At 44.1% G+C, this 18878-nt stretch overlaps 1 protein-coding gene and 1 gene segment (V, D, J or C); one reads left to right on the forward strand and one right to left on the reverse strand.

The window, feature by feature from the left end:
• Positions 1-18878, reverse strand: part of LOC125741965 (golgin subfamily A member 6-like protein 22) — a 213354-nt gene that overhangs the window by 188873 nt on the left and 5603 nt on the right. The gene's annotated exons all lie outside the window — the stretch shown is intronic.
• Positions 1242-1808, forward strand: LOC125741975 (immunoglobulin heavy variable 3-21-like). The segment is given in 2 exon segments: positions 1242-1388; positions 1477-1808. Coding segments are annotated over 2 exon segments (366 nt in total).

Here is an 18878-nt window from a genome sequence, read left to right on the forward strand (position 1 = left end):
TCCCCACCTTTTAGAAATGCTTCCAGACCCATCTGTTCCATGAATTTCTCTGCCAGTCTTTCTGGTCCTTGAAAAGTCTTATCAGGTTCCTGCTTTGTTAGAAGTAGATGGATGCAGTTTTAATAGCAACCAGCAGATGTCCCCAGTGTCACAGAAAATACAGGCAGCAGAAGGACACAATAATTATACAGATGCTCCTCGACTAACGACGGTATGACGTCCCAATAAACTCATCGTAAGATGGAAATATGATCGATATGACACATAAATATATAAATAACTACTTACACTAAACATGAAAATAAGCAAATTAATACTGTAATTAACTATTATTCATCCATCTGTGCATTTTCTGTACCTGCAGGTCTGCAGCCTGTCTCAGACTGGGGCACCAAGCAGTCACAGCGAAACTAAGTACCAGGAAATGAAAAGTAAATATATGAATACAAGTTTATCATTAGATGTGCAGTATTGTTTGGTTAAAGACAGAATGAAAACACCATACCATGCGCTAAACACTATGAAATTCAAGAGGGGGGGGGGGGGGGGGGGGAGGCTCGCAGCTGCCTGGAGTGCTGCCAGGACTTGGTGGGGGTACAGGGACCGGTTAGGAGGGGGGCAGTGTACCACGAGGGGAACCCAATGAGCAAAGCATGCTGGGCTGGTGCCAGTACAGTGAACAGCTCTGTGTATTTATCGTGTTGTTATTGTCCTCTACATTAATGTCCTGTACAGTGTTAATGTTAATTGGGGGGGTGTGCACCCACCATCTGTAACATGAGGAGTCGGAACGGTCAGTGTGTGCTGTAAGTGTGACTGACGTAACATCAGTAAATGCCATTTCACACTGTGTTCCTGCACTACTGTGCATTCACTGTACTCATTTATTCACTCAACACCATAATATTTAATATTTACTGTAGTATTTATAGTAATAATTAATAGACAGTCAGGACTGAAATTATAACAGGGAGAGGGTATGACTCTAAAATTTGAGACTAATTAAACTATACAGTTAGTCCTGTTTGTTAATGTTGCCCTACAGTGAGGTCATACAGTCATACAGTGAGGTTGTATTCTGCAAAAGCGTGATTGTTGCTTGTGCACAGCCTTCCAGAAGAATACGTTCAGTTAGTTAGGCGTTACAAAGCAAATCAATTTGACGTGATGAATGTGATGAATTTTGGCTCCTCTAGCTCCACCCCTACCTCTATTGGAGTATTCAGTGCATATCTGCCACAGCTTTTAAAGGAGCCAGTGTCAGTGTGTGACAGAGAGCAGCAGTCACTGGGACTCAGTGCGTACTTTACCTCAGTGCTCCTCCCTCTGTCCTGCAGCCATGAAGCTCCTACCAGCCCTGCTCACCCTCACAGCACTGGCTCTCTCAGGTCCCTGTCTCTCTCCTCTCTGTCTCTCTTTCTCTCTGCATCTTTCTTTGTGCTCATCTAAAAGTCTGCTCTACCTCTTTATTTACAGGTGTGAAGGCTCAGGTTGTACTGACTGAGTCTGAACCAGTGGTGAAGAGACCAGGAGAATCACACAGACTGACATGTACAGCCTCTGGCTTCACAATCAGTGGTTGGTGGATGAACTGGGTCAGACAGGCTCCTGGGAAGGGACTGGAGTGGATCGCGTTTATCACTAGTGACAGTAGTAGCACTTACTACTCCCAGTCAGTTCAGGGGAGATTCACCATCTCCAGAGACAACGGCAAGAACCAGCTGTATTTACAGATGAACAGCCTGAAAGCTGAAGACACGGCTGTGTACTACTGTGCCAGACACTCACAGTGATGGGGGCTGTGGGGAAGCCGTACAAATACTACTTCCTCACAGAGAATAAGGATTTCACATTATTATTTATCCTGGAGTTGAGTGTATCTGTTCATTTTTTGACATTCAGTTGAAGTTGTAAAAAACCAACTTATTAGACATTTATAAATTCAAAAATTACAATATTTAAAATTCTTAAAACAGTGACTTTCTCCTATCGCCACACTTACGAGCAGCAATACTTTAAAATTGTAACCTCTGCAGCCAAGTGACCAGAGATGGTCATACTTTACCCGCTGTGGGGTGATGAGGATGGGCGCTGTGACTCTGTCCCAAACCATCACTTCTAATTTCAGGGTCTGTATAATGACTGTCTGAGCTTTGCTCCAGGCTCAGCCATGTTTGCTGTTGTTCTGGACAGGATGTACAGCTGCTGTGAACCTCCCTGTAATCTGTCAGCTAGATTTTCAGTTCCTGTTTTAATTCTGAGCTGTGTCTCATGGCCCCTAGTCCACTGGAGACCCCTTTCCTGGTCTGGTTCCACACTTTTCCTTGTATCCTGTGACCATCAGCCCTCCTCACTTGAGTCCTGCCTCACAGAACTTGTTCCCCAGCCGTTTGACCCCTCAGAAGCCCAAAGCCTGGTTGGCTGCCTGTTTCCCACAGTGTGGCTTTTGCCAAAGGACTAAGGGACTGTCATTACTGTGCTCGACAGTGACAGTGACAGGAGAGACTGCAGGGCTTTACAGAACCTTCAGCTCTGAGGGTCCCTCAGGATGTCGGAGGCAGTGTGTGGCTCAGTGGGTTATGATTGTACTCATGATCAGATGGTCACTGGTTTAATCATGTGATCAGCAGAGTGATGTCACTGAGGGCCCCTGAGCAAGAGCCTTAACGCTCCAGTGTCCAGCAATTGTCTGATCCTGCTTCATGAAAAACGTCTTTTACTTTGAATAGAAGCAGTTGCTAAATAAACCAAGTATAAGTACATCTGTGTCAAAACTTTATTAAAATACATTCCATTGAGGGTATTTTTTGAAGAATGCAGTATATTGACATATTCAAGTAAAGCAACTAAAAAAGATGAATTGCCCAGCTGAATGGTGTCAAAAAGTTATCAAAATAAAATGCAATCAATGCAGTTCCAGCCAGAACCACAAGATGTCCTCAGAGTGACAGTAAATGCAGGCAGCAGAGGGACACAAACATTACAGTGATACTCATTTTCAACAGCAACTATGTTACATTTGTCTTGTGAATCATTGCCTGATTTATGTAATATGACTGATAAAGTTTTAAATATGACCAGTTTCATACATATATATGATTCTATTTGTTGAAAACTGAGTAACTGACTTAGTAAAGGAATATAAGAAAATAACTTTGCACAACAGACAATAACATCCATCCATTTTCCGAACTGATTATCCTACTGGGTCACGGGGGGTCCGGAGCCTATCCCAGAAGCAATGGGCACGAGGCAGGGAACAGACCAGGATGGGGGGCCAGCCCATCGCAGGGCACACTCACACACCATTCACTCTCGCATGCACACCTACGGGCAATTTAGTAACTCCGATTAGCCTCAGCATGTTTTTGGACTGTGGGGGGAAACCGGAGTACCCGGAGGAAACCCCACGATGACATGGGGAGAACATGCAAACTCCACACACATGTGACCGAGGCAGGGACTCGAACCCGGGTCCCGGAGGTGTGAAGCAACAGTGCTAACCACTGCACCACCATGCCACCCCAGACAACAACATAAATTAATTAAATAAAATCTATTCCCTATTAATGAATTTTATTTAATTTTTTTTCTCTGTAGAATTTTGATTTTACAAAAAGTGTTATTATTTCTAGACTCCATGGCACATGAACTATTTGTATATTTATGTTTTACATATTAAATTAATCTGATTATCATGTGACCACACCCACTACCTGCCTGGCAGAGGAGGATCCTGTACAAACCTGCCACAGCTTTTAAAGGAGCCAGTGTCAGTGTGTGACAGAGAGCAGCAGTCACTGGGACTCAGTGTGTACTTTACCTCAGTGCTCCTCCCTCTGTCCTGCAGCCATGAAGCTCCTACCAGCCCTGCTCACCCTCACAGCACTGGCTCTCTCAGGTCCCTGTCTCTCTCCTCTCTGTCTCTCTTTCTCTCTGCATCTTTCTTTGTGCTCATCTAAAAGTCTGCTCTACCTCTTTATTTACAGGTGTGAAGACTGAGATTGTACTGACTGAGTCTGAACCAGCGGTGAAGAGACCAGGAGAATCAAACAGACTGACATGTACAGCCTCTGGGTTCCCACTCAGTAGCTATTACATGAACTGGATCAGACAGGCTCCTGGGAAGGGACTGGAGTGGATTGCTAGAATTGACCCTGCCGATAACAGAAAATGGCATTCCCAGTCTATTCAGGGCAGATTCACCATCTCTTGTGACAACAACAAGAAGGAAGTGTATTTACAGATGAACAGCCTGAAAGCTGAAGACACGGCTGTGTACTACTGTGCCAGAGAGTCACAGTGATGGGGGCTGTGGGGAAGCCGTACAAATACTACTTCCTCACAGAGAATAAGGATGTTATTTCTATTATATTTATCTGTTAATTTTTTGACATTCAGATGAGGTTGTAAAAAACTAAATTATTAGAAATAAAAATTGAAAAAAATACAATATTTCAAATTCATTAATACAGAGGCTTTCTCCACATTTAAGAGCAATAATACTTAAAAATTGTAAGTTTTGCAGTCAAATGACCACTGATACTTTTCCCGCTGTGGGGTGATGAGGATGGGCGCTGTGACTCTGTCCCAAACCATCACTTCTAATTTCAGGGTCTGTATAATGACTGTCTGAGCTTTGCTCCAGGCTCAGCCATGTTTGCTGTTGTTCTCGACAGGATGTACAGCCGCTGTGAACCTCCCTGTGGTGAGAATAGTGATGTTACTCTTGGACCCTTAAACAAGCCCATAAATCTCTTATTACTCCTGCAATTGTCTGACCCAGCTTTCTCGAAAACATGTGTGGCTTTGAGTAAAAGCAGCTGCTAAATAAAGAGAATGTAAGCACATCCGTGTTAAACTTCAAATAAATATATATTCCTTTGAGTGAACTTTGTGGAAGAATGCAGTTCATTCACTTCTTCAGTAAAAGAATATAAAAATATATGGCAAAAGAAATCTGGATGGATTGTTACTGTGGAATGAAAATTGCATCGGTCTACTTTTTGAAAATTGCGACATGTTACTATAGATTTAATACGCCAATTCTCCTCTGTCTACTGAATTTACCATCGAAATCCATCCATTTTCAGTAACTGCTTGTCCTATGGGGCATTTGGAGCTCAAATCTCAGAGGCTACAGGTGCAGGGCAGGGAACAACCCAGCAGGGGCACCAACCCAAGACAGGGCATCAACCCAAGACAGGGCATCAACCCATCGCAGGGCACCAACCCAAGACAGGGCCTCAACCCATCGCAGGGCACCAACCCAAGACAGGGCTTCAACCCATCGCAGGGCACCAACCCAAGACAGGGCCTCAACCCATCGCAGGGCACCAACCCAAGACAGGGAATCGACCCATCGCAGGACACCAATCCAAGACAGGGCATCGACCTATTGCAGGGCACCAACCCAAGACAGGGAATCGGCCCATCGCAGGACACCAATCCAAGACAGGGCATCGACCTATTGCAGGGCACCAACCCAAGACAGGGAATCGACCCATCGCAGGGCACCAATCCAAGACAGGGCACCGACCTATTGCAGGGCACCAACCCAAGACAGGGAATCGGCCCATCGCAGGACACCAATCCAAGACAGGGCATCGACCTATTGCAGGGCACCAACCCAAGACAGGGCATCAACCCATCGCAGGACACCAACCTATCTCAGGGCACATCCACACACCTACAAACAATTTGGTGACTCTAATTAACCCCCCCATGTCATCGTGGGGTTTCCTCTGCTTTCCCCCCACAGTCCAATTGTCAAGACAAACAGGTCAAATTCCAAGCAGATGTGGCCTTGAAAGACTATTTTAAAGGAGCTGACGCTGCCACTTTCTGCTTCCGAATGGTCCTGGAGACAGTGTTCAGGTCTGAGGAAAATAGTCCTGTACATTTTGACCATGTTCAGCTCCACATACAGCTGTGAGGCAACTTCTCCACAATGAACATTATCGAGTCGAAATATCATTCTAGGCTCACGAGTGAGAACCTGCACGTATGTATGAGAATGGCCCTGTCACCATTCCAGACCAGATTTAAAATCCTGGCAGGACAAGCTAAAGTTCACTGGGATACAGGAGGAAAGAAAGTGAAAAGGAGATATTAAAGCTGTTCAGTTGTTTAGTTGTGTTAAGATTGTTTATAATAAAATTAGTAGAAACTGTTAAGATGTGAAATAATGTTCCGGACCTTTGCTCGAGGAAGTTTTCCATAACTGGACCTCTTTGAATTTTAATTGAATACCCCTGATATACCGTATAAAATGTGGGCTACATTAAACTGAAGATGTCCCATTGTTCTAGCAATAGTTAGCTAGCCAAAGGCACACAGTAATCTTACTATCTGGTGTTAGCACTAGCTACAGGGCTTGAAATTCATTTTTCACAATGGGGAGAATTCCCCTATTATGAGTAGCACAGGGTGAGGAATTTTATATTTTCAGGGCGCAGGGCTGCAATAAAAAGAAAAGAAAATCCTGCATGGATTCAATAACCATGTGATTTTTAGTGGAATCCGCTTCCCTGTTTGTCTTGACAAACCCTGCTTGGTTACTGGCACCTGGGTGGAAATAGCATCTGCCGACATTAAATCCTCATGTAAACATAGTATATTTATACCTATCTAACAGCAAACCTATTTTGCATCCACTTGTATACATAGTGAAATATGTAAATTAGACTTTTAAAAAATTATTTTAAATTATACAATTTATATACTTCATCTTCAGGGCTGAGGATGATATTAAATCTCTTAAGCAGAGCACTTTATGTAGGGAAGTACGACCAACTGCATTTATAAAGAGGCTCCTTCAACCCCCCAGGGAGGTAAACAAATTCACCCACCTGCCCGTCATATAAATGAGGTTCCTCTAAACACACAGACTTCAGCATCAAATCAGCCAAAGACTTTGTGTTACAATGGAAGCTCTGAGAGTCCTGATACTTTTAATGCCTTTATTTTCATGTAAGATAACGACCTTCTAGAAGATATATAGTTTGCATAGTAATATACAATCATATGCTGTATTCACAGCATGTTACTGCATTTAAAATGACTTCTGATTAAACATGTTAATTCTTTACAGGTGCACGGTGTAATATTGAATTCTCTCAGCCAGTTTCTATGACTGTTAAACCAGGAGAGTCTCTGACCATCTCCTGTAAGGTCTCTGGATACTCAGTGACTGATAACAGCTATGCCACAGGCTGGATTCGACAGCCTGCAGGGAAAACTCTGGAGTGGATCACACATATCTGGGGAGGTGGGACCATTCGTTTTAAGGAGTCTCTTAAAAGCAGATTCAGCATCTCGAAAGACTCCTCTAGCAGCACAGTGTCCTTACAAGGACAGAGCCTGCAGGCTGAAGACACAGCTGTGTACTACTGTGCTCGATACAGACACAGCGAGAGGATGTAATGAGAGGTTGGTACAAAAACCTGACCATCTGTGACTGTCTCAGTTGCTGTCATTCAAATCCCCCAAAAAGTTACATATAGGTCCATTCTGTTGTTTCAGTAACGGCCACAGTGTCCCCTTCAGACATTAAGGCAATCCCAGCATTATCGATGTGGAACTTAGACTCAAACTGGAAAACGAAATGCCTCAGGGCGCAGAAAGCTTTGTATGAATTAGTCTTTTCATGCAACCTCTTTAAGTTAAAATTTAATTGAAATATTATAAATACATAGCATTTTATCTGTGTTATGGATGTGAAATCAAACAAACCACTGCGTGTAACTGCCGTTCAGCTTAATTACATTTATCAAGGTTTCCCTCTGCGATACAAAACACGTCATTAGTTGAACTGGTGCCTCCAAATTGCCCATTGTGTGAGAGTGTCTGTCCTGTGATAGTCTGGTATCTTACTGGATGTCTTCTGACTTATACCCTGTGATTCCTGGAAAGGTCTCTAGGTGCATTCTGACATTATACTCAACAACTGGTATGGAAGTTACATGGATGGTAGCATGTGCAATTGCAATTCAAGCCATAAGATGTCCTCAGTTTCCAAGTAAAATCAAACTGTACGACAGAATGCACACTGGAATCACTAGCCAGTAGCAAAATGTATTACATGTATATTATATTCATAAACTGTTCGAAATACCATGTGTAAATATTTACATGCATTTTAGAGGGTATTAAAGATGTGTATATTTGCGTTTCATATGTCGTACAATCAGTTCAAATCTAAAGAAAAATTATATTTATCTTGCAAGAAACTAAAAATTTCAAATTAATTTGAAGAGTATTGTGATCTATATATATATGGACATTTTTAAGAATTTCTCTTATTAGTGTCACGAAATAAATATCTACACTCCTTTAAATCGCTTCATAGTCTATGGCCATTATAAACAAAATTGTCCGGAGTTAATATATATTTATAGAAACCTTTACTTTTAGTTTCTGAAAACTGAATTAGTTGGTTTTGAATGTGAACACTGTCCGCTCCTTCATGGACCCCTCCTCCAACGAGAGGAGGATCCTGTACAAACCTGCCACAGCTTTTAAAGGAGCCAGTGTCAGTGTGTGACAGAGAGCAGCAGTCACTGGGACTCAGTGTGTACTTTACCTCAGTGCTCCTCCCTCTGTCCTGCAGCCATGAAGCTCCTACCAGCCCTGCTCACCCTCACAGCACTGGCTCTCTCAGGTCCCTGTCTCTCTCCTCTCTGTCTCTCTTTCTCTCTGCATCTTTCTTTGTGCTCATCTAAAAGTCTGCTCTACCTCTTTATTTACAGGTGTGGAGGCTCAGATTGTACTGACTGAGTCTGAACCAGTGGTGAAGAGACCAGGAGAATCACACAGGCTGACATGTACAGCCTCTGGGTTCACATTAAGTAGCTATGAAATGAACTGGGTCAGACAGGCTCCTGAGAAGGGACTGGAGTGGGTCGCTTATATTAGTAGTGGCAGCAGCTATATTTACTACTCCCAGTCTGTTACAATTTGGAAAATTGTAATTAATGCAAACTGAACAATGAAAAATGTATATTTATGAAATTGTTTGTGTTTCTTTTACATTCACCTGCATAAATTAGTTGTGCATTTGAATAATTTGAAAGAGAAAAATCATACAGAAAAATCCACTTTTTGGCAACTAAAATAGACGAGGCGACACACCAGGTTGTTACCGCAAGATAATCAAAAGGAAAATATGGAAAAGAAAGAACAATATTTTCGGCAAATGACAGAACCCAAGCTGAGCAGAAATTCCATCCATCCATCCATTTTCTTAACCGCTTATCCTACTGGGTGACGGGGGGTCCGGAGCCTATCCCGGAAGAAATGGGCATGAGGCAGGGAACAACCCAGGATGGAGGGCCAGCCCATCACAGGGCACAGTCACACACCATTCATTCACATACGCACTCCTACAGGCAATTTAGTAACTCCAATTAGACTCAGCATGTCCTTGGACTGTGGGGGGAAACCGGAGTACCCGGAGGAAACCCCACGACGACATGGGGAGAACATGCAAACTCCGCACACATGTGACCCAGGCGGAGACTCGAACCCGGGTCCCAGAGGTGTGAGGCAACAGTGCTAAATACTGCACCACCATGCCGCCCCCTGAGCAGAAATGAACAATAAAATCTGTCAGGAGAAAAAGCAGAAACATAAAGGAGCAGCATTTAGTGGAGGCTAATGCTAATGAGACAGATCTCAGGAAGGAGTAAGAAAAGTGCAACGCAGGTGAAAAGTTTGATGTAACCTGCAGGTGGCGATAGTGTATATCACATTGCTGCATGTTTAACTAATAGCACATGATCGTTATGTGAATGACGCCATCATGGTCTTTATGAGCTCCCACACCTCAGAGTTTATATATTAATCACTTCCTACAGGGCACCAACAAACGGCTTATGCAAAGGTACAAAATGGCTGCATAGAACATGGAGAAGTCCTGGTCCTGCCAGTTAGAGTAGCTGTGTGACATTCACAAACGACTGGTTCATAGGGAGCAGGTTCCTTACAAGAACTGTACTCTTGAACACTGTGCGGCATGTTCTCCGCATGTCGTCGTGGTACTCCGGTTTCCCCCCACAGTCCAAAAACATACTTAGGCTAATTGGAGTTACGAAATTTCCCATATGTGTGAGTGAATGGTGTGTGAGTGTGCCCTGCGATGGGCTGGCCCCCCATCTTGGGTTGTTCCCTGCCCATTGCTTCTGGGATAGGCTCCGGACCCCCTGCGACCCAGTATGATAAGCGGTTTGGAAAATGGATGGATGGATAAACCTGGGTCTATTAAAAGAAGGTGATGCTGCCTGAACCACCAACCAAGGCTGGGAGGAAAGGGAGGAACACTAGTCAAAGGAAGGAAGAAAAACAGCCCACCCTATCTCATGGTCACGGATACAAAAGTCAGGGAGTGTTATGAAGAAGACACCACACTTAAGACCATTGGTTTTATGCAGTGAATTACACCAGAGAGAGTTTTTGCATTTTAGCTGTGTTATGTAACATTCCTCAGACTTCATTTTAATGTTTTCTTCAGCACAACAAAGTCCCACGGTAACAAAAGCGCTGAGGCCAGGATCGTTAATTGCAATGTGGGGAGTGCAGACCAGCTGCGCTGGGGGATCGTGCCCAGTCACGGTAAAAGGCAAACGGGTAATTTGAGAATAAGCTCATAATCTAACTACAGCTTCTTGTATTGTGGGAGGCGTGTGTAACCTGATGTTGTTCCACAAACCAATATCACTACGTATCAGTATCACAAAACAAAATATTAAATGTTAAGATTCTGTCATTCTTAAAATCTGAGTATTTAACATTATGTTCCATAGCGATTTGTGGAGATAAATGCCCTCGGACAGTAGCATTCATTTCACAATTAAGTCTCTTTAAGTCATTGTTTTATGTTATGCAGGATGAATGTGCGATTTTTAATTAATCAACCTTTAATTGTTATATGCTTACGGTGTTGTATACTATTCTCGGTGTACAAGTCAATTTATAAAAGTTTGTTCCTCTAATTATAGAATAATATATAGAATAATTATACAAGAGCTATAATTATTATGATGTTATTATTTAATTGTGTGGGCCGTGCTGCTTGATTATATTTGACTCCTCGGCACGTGGGACGCTGCCCGTTTGAGAGACGCGGCTTCACTTGTTTTCTGCACCAAGATGACGAGGTGGGTTGCCATTCTGCTCCCATTTTATCGGATAATTTATCTTATTATTTAGTATCTGTCAAATTTGCATACATTTTAAAATATGTTTGGTGAGGGCTCTGTTGAACAACTCCGCTTTGACCAGAAGGGAGACCACTAGCAGGTTCTGCTTTACTTGTCCCTATATGAGGTGTTGCGGTGTTAAGCTGATGATGCAGGTGGAGAGGTTTGAACACAGTGTCCCTCCTGAACAGGGCACGTCCCACAAGCTCAATCCCAGCCAAGCAGGCCTGAGTCCAGCTCTCACTCCCCCGATCCCCAGCAATGTCAACTTGGAAGGGGGTGTTCTGTACGCACAACTGAGACAACCCAGGTGGGGCTCAGCTTATCGGCTGCACTACCTGAGGCCTGACTCGACCAAGGTTGGCAAAATCGCCTTTAGGTATCACCCACCCTAGTGAGTGTCCAAGCTAGGGCCGTTCTCAGAACTCACCCTAGACGAGGTCCTGCTCAAAAGTTGTAATGACCGCCTGAGGTACCTGTCAGCCTTGCCCTTAATGAGTCAGTGGGTGCAGCCGGGCTGGCACACTTTTGGGCGTCCAATTGCTGAGAACTCCCCTTCGGTTCTGACAAACTGTACGATCGCAAGCAGTGACAGCAGAGTCACAGACAAGCTCAACCAACAGAGAGCGAATGGTAAGCACCTAGCACAGGAAGAGCTCAACCGATTAGGTCCAGAACGACTCCCTGATGTGATTGTGTATGTAACTGGTTGATTGTTGTTAATAGTGATTGAACTTCTATGCAAGTCACCTTGTTGGGGGTGAGGGAATGAATGAAAGCATGAAATGAAATAAAACCTAAATTAAATCAAAAAGGTAAAACATAAATCAAACCAAATGAATTGTGTTTCTTATTCAATTGTAAACATCAATTAGTTATGCAGCAATAACCAAATTAGATGTTAATGTGTTGTAATCAAATTGATTTAGTTCGTGAAGTTGATTAATGCTTTCCGGCAAGAACCTGTGTGTCCAATTATGCGTGTTGGTATTACCGCAGTTGACCACCAGAGACCCAACTCAGATGTTATTAACCTACTATGGCTGACCACTAGAGGTGCAATTTCAATGGAGTGGCGCTGCTCTGGCTTGCCACTAGAAGTGCAATTTCGAAATGGAGTGGTAGTTCTATGCCTGACCACTAGAAGCGCGATTTCGTAATGGAGTGGTAGTTCTATGTCTGACCACTAGAGGCGCGATTTCGAAATGGAGTGGTAGTTCTACGTCTGACCAATAGAGGCGCGATTTCGAAAGAGTGGTAGTTCTCCGGCTGACCACTAGAGGCGCGATTTCGAAATGGAGTGGTAGTTCTACGTCTGACCACTAGAGGCGCGATTTCGAAAGAGTGGTAGTTCTACGCCTGACCACTAGAGGCTCAATGGGGCGTTGCTCCTTCTGTGGGGGGGGGGGGGGGTCCCAGGCAAGTGAGCCTAAGGGGTAACAAAACAAATGGCGTCAGGTAGGCCTTCAGGGCTATTACCTCTAAGTGGTTAGAGTGGCGTTCGCTGACTGCACGCGTAACCAAAGATATAGCTAGGCGGTTGCCGACGCTAGATGAGTGACTTTTACTGCATGCGCATGCCGCTTGCGGCCTTCTTCTGCGCCTTGTGCAGTTTAACCCATTAAAACAATTACTGAAGCGAGACAGCGCTCGCGTTACGGCGACGGATCTAAATGGTGAGTGCACTGTATCTCGTCGCAAATGGTGCTTAAACCACGGCGGGTCGCAAGCACAGGAGACTCCCAATTTCTAAATGACACACACACTTGGCTCACAGCGCAATGTGGTGTTAAACTTACTATGTCTAAAGCAGGCACACACATATGAGTAAGATCCTGATAGGTAGCTGAGCTATCGGTCTTATCTCAGGGAGTCCAAGCGCAACAGAATTCAGGTTAGAACCTCGTAACAAGAATTCCTGTTCGCTAATAGAGAGATCTCTGCCAGGATATATAGAAACGGAGAAACTCGTCCGAGTCGATCCTAGAAACAACGCGCTATGTCTGAGAATCTCGTCAGATATAGGGTTAAGGTTTACTGCAGTTTAAAACGAAATAAACTAAAATAAAATAACCAAAAATAAAACAAAATAATATAACTACTAATAACAGAAATAAAATAACTATAATAAGCCCGTATGATCCCGCTTAAATGCCTTCAGATTGCACAGAGTGCGATTGATCCTCAACTTTTGCAACCAGTTAACAGTAGCGCTTATTCAACTGTACGTTCGATCATAAAAAGTTAAAATTGTGTGCTCACAATAAGTTTAAAGCTTGTGCCCGCATTCTTCACCAATAAATGTAGGAATTATTAGTTCAGGTAAATTTTAATATCTCCACCAATATGTTTTGAAATTAATTAACTTAATTATTATTTAATGCTGAATTAATGATCGGCTCCTCCAAACTGAATTGTGAATCCCCGTGAGTCTGTTAATGTGAGACTTAAATGGGATTCATTAATAACCAGTATCGCTCAATAACCTGGGTTAGAGGGCTGGTCCAGCGAGCTGCGGCAGCAGGTAATGTAAATGCTCGGTAGCGAAGCTCCCCTCACGGCCGATGAGAGAGAGTCTCGCGATATTTCAGGCGAGTTTGAGGTTTCAGAGCGTAGTAGCCAGATCGCACAGAGGCAGGTACTATTGTTGAGCACTGAATGACGGAGGCTGAAGTTGTGTAAAAGACATGCATTTATTCCTACAACTAACATAAGACAGACATTACACCTAACAAACAATAAACATGAAATTACGGAATGGACACAATGTAATCATGAAAATGCAATGCCCAGATTTAAAACGAGTAACCTAAAAAGGGAAAAACTGTTCTGCAAAGCAAGCAGTTTGTGGAAACACAACCCTAAAGTAATATAGCAGGTGAATAGGACAGTTTAGCTTGTTAGAAATGAAAGGAAGTTGGTTTATTTGGCTGCAGGAAAGGGGGGGGGGGGTCTTGGCAGTTGCTTGCAGTGGCTGATGAGCTGATGGGTGATGGCACTCAGGGAGGCGCGGTGTTTGCAGCGGTTGTTGGAGTGGAGCCCCTCTGATTCTCTCTCCTGGTGAATCTTGGGCTTGGTTGCAGTTCTCTGTCCAGCTGGGCCTTCACTGGCAGGCTTCAGGAGGGCTTCTTGTTGGCTTCTCTTCTCTTGGGCTGATGTTCTCTGCCTCTCTTTGGGCTGATGGTCTTTTGTTTTCTCCTCCCTTCTGTTTCTCCTCTCCTGGCTTTGTTCGGAGGTGCCAGGTTTTATAGTGTAAAGTTCGTGAATAGGAGTGACCAAGAATTCCACTCCTGGACCAATGGCTGACCATCCATTTGGCGGGCTTTCAGAAGGGGGTCTCTATCAGTCCTTTTGAGATTTATGACCAGACTGATTTCCCTTGTATTGATGATTTTCGTTAGGCTGGTGTAACTTTTGATATATTCACTTTCGTGGTAACCACTGACCAGATTTGTAAACTGAAGTGATTTTCCATCGGTTTGATACCAAACATGCCGTACCAGCCTAGCGGTTCACACCGAATACCATCTGTAATGATTAATTAATGATTACTTATATTATGTCATTATGTTATATTACTCACACCAGTACCTGTTCCAGGTGGTCTAGGTTGCACCTCAATCAGAGGTTACCCTTTATACAGACATTATATGATATATTCACATTCCAACAGCACATCTTACCCTAAGGCATGGTAGAATACAAAGATCAGATAAGGGCTGCTGAGGAATGTGGAAAAGAAAAGGGGGGCGAAGGTTTGTCAGTCAAGGAAAAAGAATCTGTGAAAGTTAGGACACATTACAAACATAACCTATATGTATATTGAGACTAGTAGTCATGAGTAAATAAGTATACAGATATACAACAGCCAGACTTAAAAGAAACTTTCTTTAGGGTGTTGGGTGAGTGGTATGTAAGGCAGGATGTCTGGGGAGGGGGTTGTGTGCCAAGTCGAGGGACCCCTGTCCTTGAGGTCCACTCTGCTGTCTGTAGGTCGTTAAAACTTTGAGCAATAAAAGTTGGAGTGCTGGCCTCCCTTGTTATCTGTGTGTGTTTAAGTGTGTCTGTGTGTGGGGTCACGAACCCCCTTTGAGGCCTTGGCCAACGTGTGCCTCTCGTACCAGGGTAGGCCTTGTCTCAGGCCACCTGGAATTTAAGCTTTGTGATATGTGCATGTGTGATCCTACAGGGGCTTCAAGCATGCTGAGGCAATCCAGGATGATCATCAGCAGAAGATGACCCTGGGGTTAGAGTGGGGGGAGGGATTTTATATTCCCTGGCCTGCTCGTCGTCATGTGAATGATAAGAGCATCTGTCTTTTTCGTTTGTAAAAGAAGCAAACTTATTATTAAGCTACATCCAGAAAAGACGCTACACACTGAATACAGTACAACTGCAGGCTGCACACGACATCTGCTCCTAACGGGACAGTGTGAAACAATGAAGCGAAGCTGCAGTGATATTTCATTTTGCGTCGCCCCAGTTCGTTTGATATGGGCATTTTAACGCTACTGTTTCGATGAGTGATTAGGTCACGCTGACATTTCTCTGCGGTCCCTCACAAACTTTGTGTCACGTAGACTTCTGCGTCACATGGAAAATGTTGTACTGACACATTTTGACTTGAAAAGATGCTGGGCAGTTTACGTCGTGATACCGCACCAAGGTTGAATCCTTATAATAGTAATGGGTGGAGTGGGGTTCCTGTCACCCCCAATTTGAGCTGAATTAACTCCCTGTAATGCACCTTCGTCCCCAAAAGCATGTGATTGGTCAAATGAGGTCTGCAAATTTCTCATAATGGCTGCACTGTTAATGATTCATAATAATGATGCAGCTAATACGCTACATCATGGCCATGTGGCCATGTAAAGCCCCTCCCACTGGACTAGTCAGGAAAGATGAAAACCTAAAGACTCAGATTTAGGAGCACAGGAGTGAGGGTGGGATAGGAGCAGCCGCAGCAGAATTGGCATCTCACCGGGACGGCTTTTTCCGGAAGCTGGGCGCTCTCCTCCAGACGCTTGCTTCTCACATGGCTGCTGTCTGTGCACACTGAACAATCCATGTGGCAATTTGCTCAGACTTTTTATTTTCATCCAAGACTGTGTTACAGAATCCTATTTTAAAAACAGATTTTAAAAGCAATTGTCAACTGTTGCAGCTGCAAAAATTCCTAAAACAAATGTGCCATGTCTTTTATAGTATCAGTAAAGAATGCAAATTCTTTATGATTCACTCTCTGAAATGCTTAGTTACTTCTGGAAGTGCAGAGAGACTCCCTGGGTGGGCTGCTGGTCTGTTTTAGGGTTCATCCATTTGGATATCAATTCAGTTCTATAGATTACCTATTACAAAGCACACAAGCACAGCCAACAACAATCCTGGGCTCCATGAATTTACTTATTTATGGAGGTTAGGTGACAAAGAGAAGAAGTTGCAGAAGCCCTCAACTGCACAAGACAAATCTAGCTGAGCTTCTTCATGAGATTTTTAGTCAGAACGATCTCCAGGCTGTACCCTTCAAATCCTAGTCCTACACCTCCTTCAAACTGACCAAACCCCAGTGTAGCTCCTCCTTCAAACTGGCCAAACCCTAGTGTAGCTCCTCTTTCAAACTGGTCAAACCCCAATGTAGCTCCTCCTTCAAACTGGCCAAACTCCAGTGTCGCTCCTCCTTCAAACTGGACAAGCCCCAGTGTCGCTCCTCCTTCAAACTGGACAAGCCCCAGTGTCGCTCCTCCTTCAAACTGGACAAGCCCCAGTGTCGCTCCTCCTTCAAACTGGACAAGCCCCAGTGTCGCTCCTCCTTCAAACTGGACAAGCCCCAGTGTCGCTCCTCCTTCAAACTGGACAAGCCCCAGTGTCGCTCCTCCTTCAAACTGGACAAACCCCAGTGTCGCTCCTCCTTCAAACTGGACAAACCCCAGTGTCGCTCCTCATTCAAACTGGCCAAATCCCAGTACAGCACCTCTTTCAAAGTAACCAAAGTAACCACAGTACAGTACCCCGGCTCTGTTTGTGAAAAATTGTGGTGTGTCAGCATTTCTGCAGTCAGTGTACCGTTCTAGCTTTGCTGTATCTGGTTTAAATAAAAATGTAAATGAAACGGTCTTGAGCCTTTCGGATGCGGCTCTGAAGGGATCTGAGCTACCATGTTTGCTCCTGTTGCTGCACAGCATGTTTCAGAAGCCAGCAAATTTGTTTCTGTAACACAGTGACATTTGTTTCATGGCCGTGACAGGTCCTTCTCCCAGATTTAATCACAGGAGCCTGGCTCTAAATCACCCCGCAAAATCCTTTTGTCGGGCTTGTTTTAGGGCTCAGCTGCACCCCATGTCCCTTCATCTGCTATTGTTTGAGACAAAAATCATCATTTAAATCTGAAGTTATTCAGGATGCAATGCATCACTGATTTTCTGAGCGTTCATCACAAAATCTCCATTCATTTTCAGCACTCCAAAGGTCTGGACACCTTTGAAACAGGATGTTTCTCTGGTAGTCGGAAGTATGTGTTGAGTGTAGAGCCGTCCTGTTGTTCAGCTGCTCTCCGTTTGCATCCGATGGTGCAGCCCATAGACTCGACGACTACAGAACATTGGGAAAACAACACTGACAGCCTGCATACCTGCTGGTGGTGGCTGCCCCAGGGAGACCCTGATTGGTCAGAAAGCCTGGCTCAGTTTGCCTTTCAAAGGAGGCACAAGGTGTGGACATTCTCGCTGGAGCTGACGGCTGATTGACAGATAGCGGCGGAGGTCCCTGGGGCTTGTTCTGAGTCGTCACTGGCAGGCAGTGACAGCACAGCTGTGCTTGTGTGGATGGTGCTGGGAATCCATAAATGGACTGCAAGCTCTTCTGCAAGTTACTGGCCCACAGCCAAAGGAGCCGTCTCCCTGTAACTGTAGTGGGTAGGGACTGGTGAATACGGACGGGCAGACAGATGGATATTTTTGTTATTAGTGCTCTTAAAGGTGTGATTATGAGCTTTTTCAAATAGAAAAAGAGCATCTTTCATTAGCATACTGGGGCCAGAAGACAGGAAGCTGCTCGGCTTCCCAGCAGGACGGCCGCTGAGCGTGAATAACGGTGGCTGTTTAAAGGCTGTCCTGTAACTCACTCTATTCGGTTAACAGAAATGTTCAGGACACCATGTCCTAAAATGTAATAAGCTTGCTCCCCTGCAAATGTTTGGCTTATTACCAAGGTTCGGAAAAACATCATTAAAATAACTCTCAGTAAAACTGAAAGTAGACAAACTGGTGGTATTATGGTAAATGAGTCAACCGAAGCTGGATACAAAGGCAATGTAAAAATGGCAGGTGATAGATTTTTAGCTTTTCGAAGCCGTGTGGAAAGAACATTTAACCCGCATTTTATCTCTGCTGTACACCGACTCCACGCTCTGTCTCCATCCCTACCTAACCTCTGACACCAGCATTTCTCTCAGGGCATTTTGATGTTTTGTTAACCAAAGTGGGAATATTTTGAGGGTGATGGAATAGTGGTGGCTGATTTTCTGCTTATTTACGTGACTGTGGAGGCCATGCGGTCGAGTCCATTTCAGACCACATCATTAACACATCATTGATGTGTTAACAAACACAGTTAGGACTGATGACTCAACTTTGAAGACAAGTTCATCAAATTCTGATAGATCTTCTTATTTCTAGGCTACTA

The sequence above is a fragment of the Brienomyrus brachyistius genome, chromosome 5, assembly GCF_023856365.1.
Source record: "Brienomyrus brachyistius isolate T26 chromosome 5, BBRACH_0.4, whole genome shotgun sequence".
NCBI lineage: Eukaryota > Metazoa > Chordata > Actinopteri > Osteoglossiformes > Mormyridae > Brienomyrus > Brienomyrus brachyistius.